The sequence below is a fragment of the Microtus pennsylvanicus genome, chromosome 1 (genome assembly GCF_037038515.1).
Source record: "Microtus pennsylvanicus isolate mMicPen1 chromosome 1, mMicPen1.hap1, whole genome shotgun sequence".
In the NCBI taxonomy this organism is placed as follows: Eukaryota; Metazoa; Chordata; class Mammalia; order Rodentia; family Cricetidae; genus Microtus; species Microtus pennsylvanicus.
The window spans coordinates 78707736-78710331 of record NC_134579.1 but is presented as its reverse complement, the minus strand read 5'-3'; the positions used below and the strand labels follow the sequence as shown (position 1 = coordinate 78710331).

General features: G+C 42.7%; 1 protein-coding gene across 1 annotated transcript; it reads left to right on the top strand.

Moving 5' to 3' along the window:
• Positions 1-1564: 1564 nt before the first annotated feature.
• Positions 1565-1883, top strand: LOC142839841 (large ribosomal subunit protein eL43-like). The gene has a single exon (XM_075956213.1). It carries the CDS (start codon positions 1589-1591, stop codon positions 1865-1867), a length of 279 nt encoding a protein of 92 aa, XP_075812328.1. The 5' UTR covers positions 1565-1588; the 3' UTR covers positions 1868-1883.
• The last annotated feature ends 713 nt before the right edge of the window (positions 1884-2596 follow it).

Below are 2596 nucleotides of genomic sequence, written 5' to 3'. Positions count from 1 at the left end.
GCTTAGATGGAGAGGTCCTTGACTTCGGTTTAGCATGTGTTCAACTAAACAGCACCTAGTAGATGTTCAAGAAATATGTTTTATGTTTTGTGTAAGCAATGACTCCAGCTACAAACTTAGGGCAACAGAGTAGCATGAGGTTTGGGAGCACCACAGAAGGATGTAAGAGACTAGCTCATATTTGTGAGTGTGGAGGCTGGATAAAGGGCTTCTGGGGCAAGCTGAAGGTGATCAATGTGCATTCAGATATTTGACTTTTTTCATAAGCAGGTAAGGTACTCTTTCAAGCTTCATATATCACCCAAGAGGATTAACTCTGCCATTCTTACTGGGTAAATTTATTTGCTTAGATAATACAGTTGATATTTCCTTTGGTCTAAATCTTTTGTGCTGACAGAAAGAAGTGATGGTGGATGGTAATAATTTAGAAGCGGAAGGCATTTTATAGGCTGGAAGGAAGCACCCCTTACCCTAATTACCTCGTGAGTATCCTCCCTTGCAGGCCACAGTGGCAAGCACAGGGGCTGATGGACAGGGAGATTGGTATGACAGAGAATCAGGATATGTGTTTCTATGTCCTCAGACAAGCAGCGTAAGCACCAGGTGGTGATTTTAAAACAATATATTTCTCAGAAATGTTCCACCGAGCACCAATCATGAACAATCTTTATAAATACTTCATGAGAGAAAAACATGTGGAGATCAACAGGCTTTTAGAAACATAAAACAGGCCCGGGTCTGAAAAAGCATGGGATAAAACTGGACTCGCTGATCATAGCGGACAATAAGGACTGCTAAGAACTCAAGAACAATGGGTTTTTGATACTACTGCATGTACTGGCTTTGTGGGAGCCTAGGCTGTTTGGATGCGCACCTTACTAGACCTGGACGGAGGTGGGTGGTCCTTGGACTTCCCACAGGGCAGGGAACCCTGATTGCTCTTTGGGCTGCTGAGGGAGGTGGACTTGATCAGGGGAGGGGGAGGGAAATGAAGGCGGTGGCGGGGAGGAGGCAGAAATCTTTAATAAATAAATAAATTAAAAAAAAAGAAACATAAAACAGGCTTTACTCCCACAGACTCTCCTCTCCCTGGGTTATAGAGAGAGACGTATGCCCCATCCTGGACAGAGAGGCCGCTGCTCTCAGGAACAGCTTGAGCATATGTTTTGGAAATGCTCAGATGTTAGAAGGAGAATTTGAAGCTAGAAGATGTGGTTGACCATGTTCACATGGTCCTCCCCACTCCAGCCTCGTTCTCTGCATAGAATGAAAATAGACCGCATACCCTGTCAGGCTAAAGGATACATGTGAGAGGTGAGGCAAGGGTTGACTTACTCAGTAATTCTACTTCACCCCAAGTAATAAGCATTTTCTATTTAGAGGACAACTGCCCCTAAGTACCAATAGGAAGTTGGCTCAAGAATCTATCATGGACTCCTAAATCCCCCAAGTCTGTCATATAAAATGTCACAGTTATCAAAAGAACAAATAATCCAATAAAAAAATGGGGCACAGACCTCAACAGACGAATCTGAAATGACTAAAAGACACTTAAGGACTCTCCGTGCTTGGCTTAGGTTCCGGTGACATGGCTAAATGCACCAAGAAGGTCGGGATCGTCGGGAAATACGGGACCCGCTATGGTGCCTCCCTCCGGAAAATGGTGAAGAAAATTGAAATCAGCCAGCACGCCAAGTACACGTGCTCCTTCTGTGGCAAGACCAAGATGAAGAGACGAGCCGTTGGCATCTGGCACTGCGGTTCCTGCATGAAAACAGTGGCTGGCGGGGCCTGGACCTGTAACACGACTTCTGCAGTCACAGTGAAGTCTGCCATCAGAAGACTGAAGGAACTGAAAGACCAGTAAAAGTGCTACCATTTGATACCCTATTCAATACTGCACAGCCAACTAAATAAATGGGTTAATTTACGTAAAAAAAGACACTTAAGGAAATGCTCAACATCCTTAGCAATCAGAGAAATACAAATCAAAACAACTCTGAGATTCCATTTTACACCTGTAAGAATGGCAAGTATCAAAAACACTGACGACAACTATGTTGGAGAGGATGTGGGATATAGGGAACACTTCTCCACTGCTGGTGGGAATGCAAACTGATACAGCCCCTTTGGATATCAGTGTGGTGATTTCTCATAAAATTAGGAAACAACCTTCCTCAAGACCCAGTAATACCACTTTGGGGTATTACTAAAGGATGCTCAATTGTACCACAAAGACATGTGCTCAACTATGATCACAGCAGCATTATTTGTCATAGCCAGAGCATGGAAACAACCTAAATGTCTTTTGACTGAAGAATGAATAAGGAAAATGTGGTACATTTACACAATAGAGTATATACAGCAGAAAAAATAATGATATCTTGAAATTTGCTGACAAATGGATGGATCTAGAAAACATCATATTGAGTGAGGTAACCCAGACCCAGAAAGACAAATATCCTAGGTATTCACTTATAAGTGGATTTTTAGATATAAAGCAACAACAACAACAACAACAAACAGCCTATAATTTACAATCCCAGAGAACCTAGACAACAAAGAGGACCCTAAGAGAGACATACATGGATCTAGT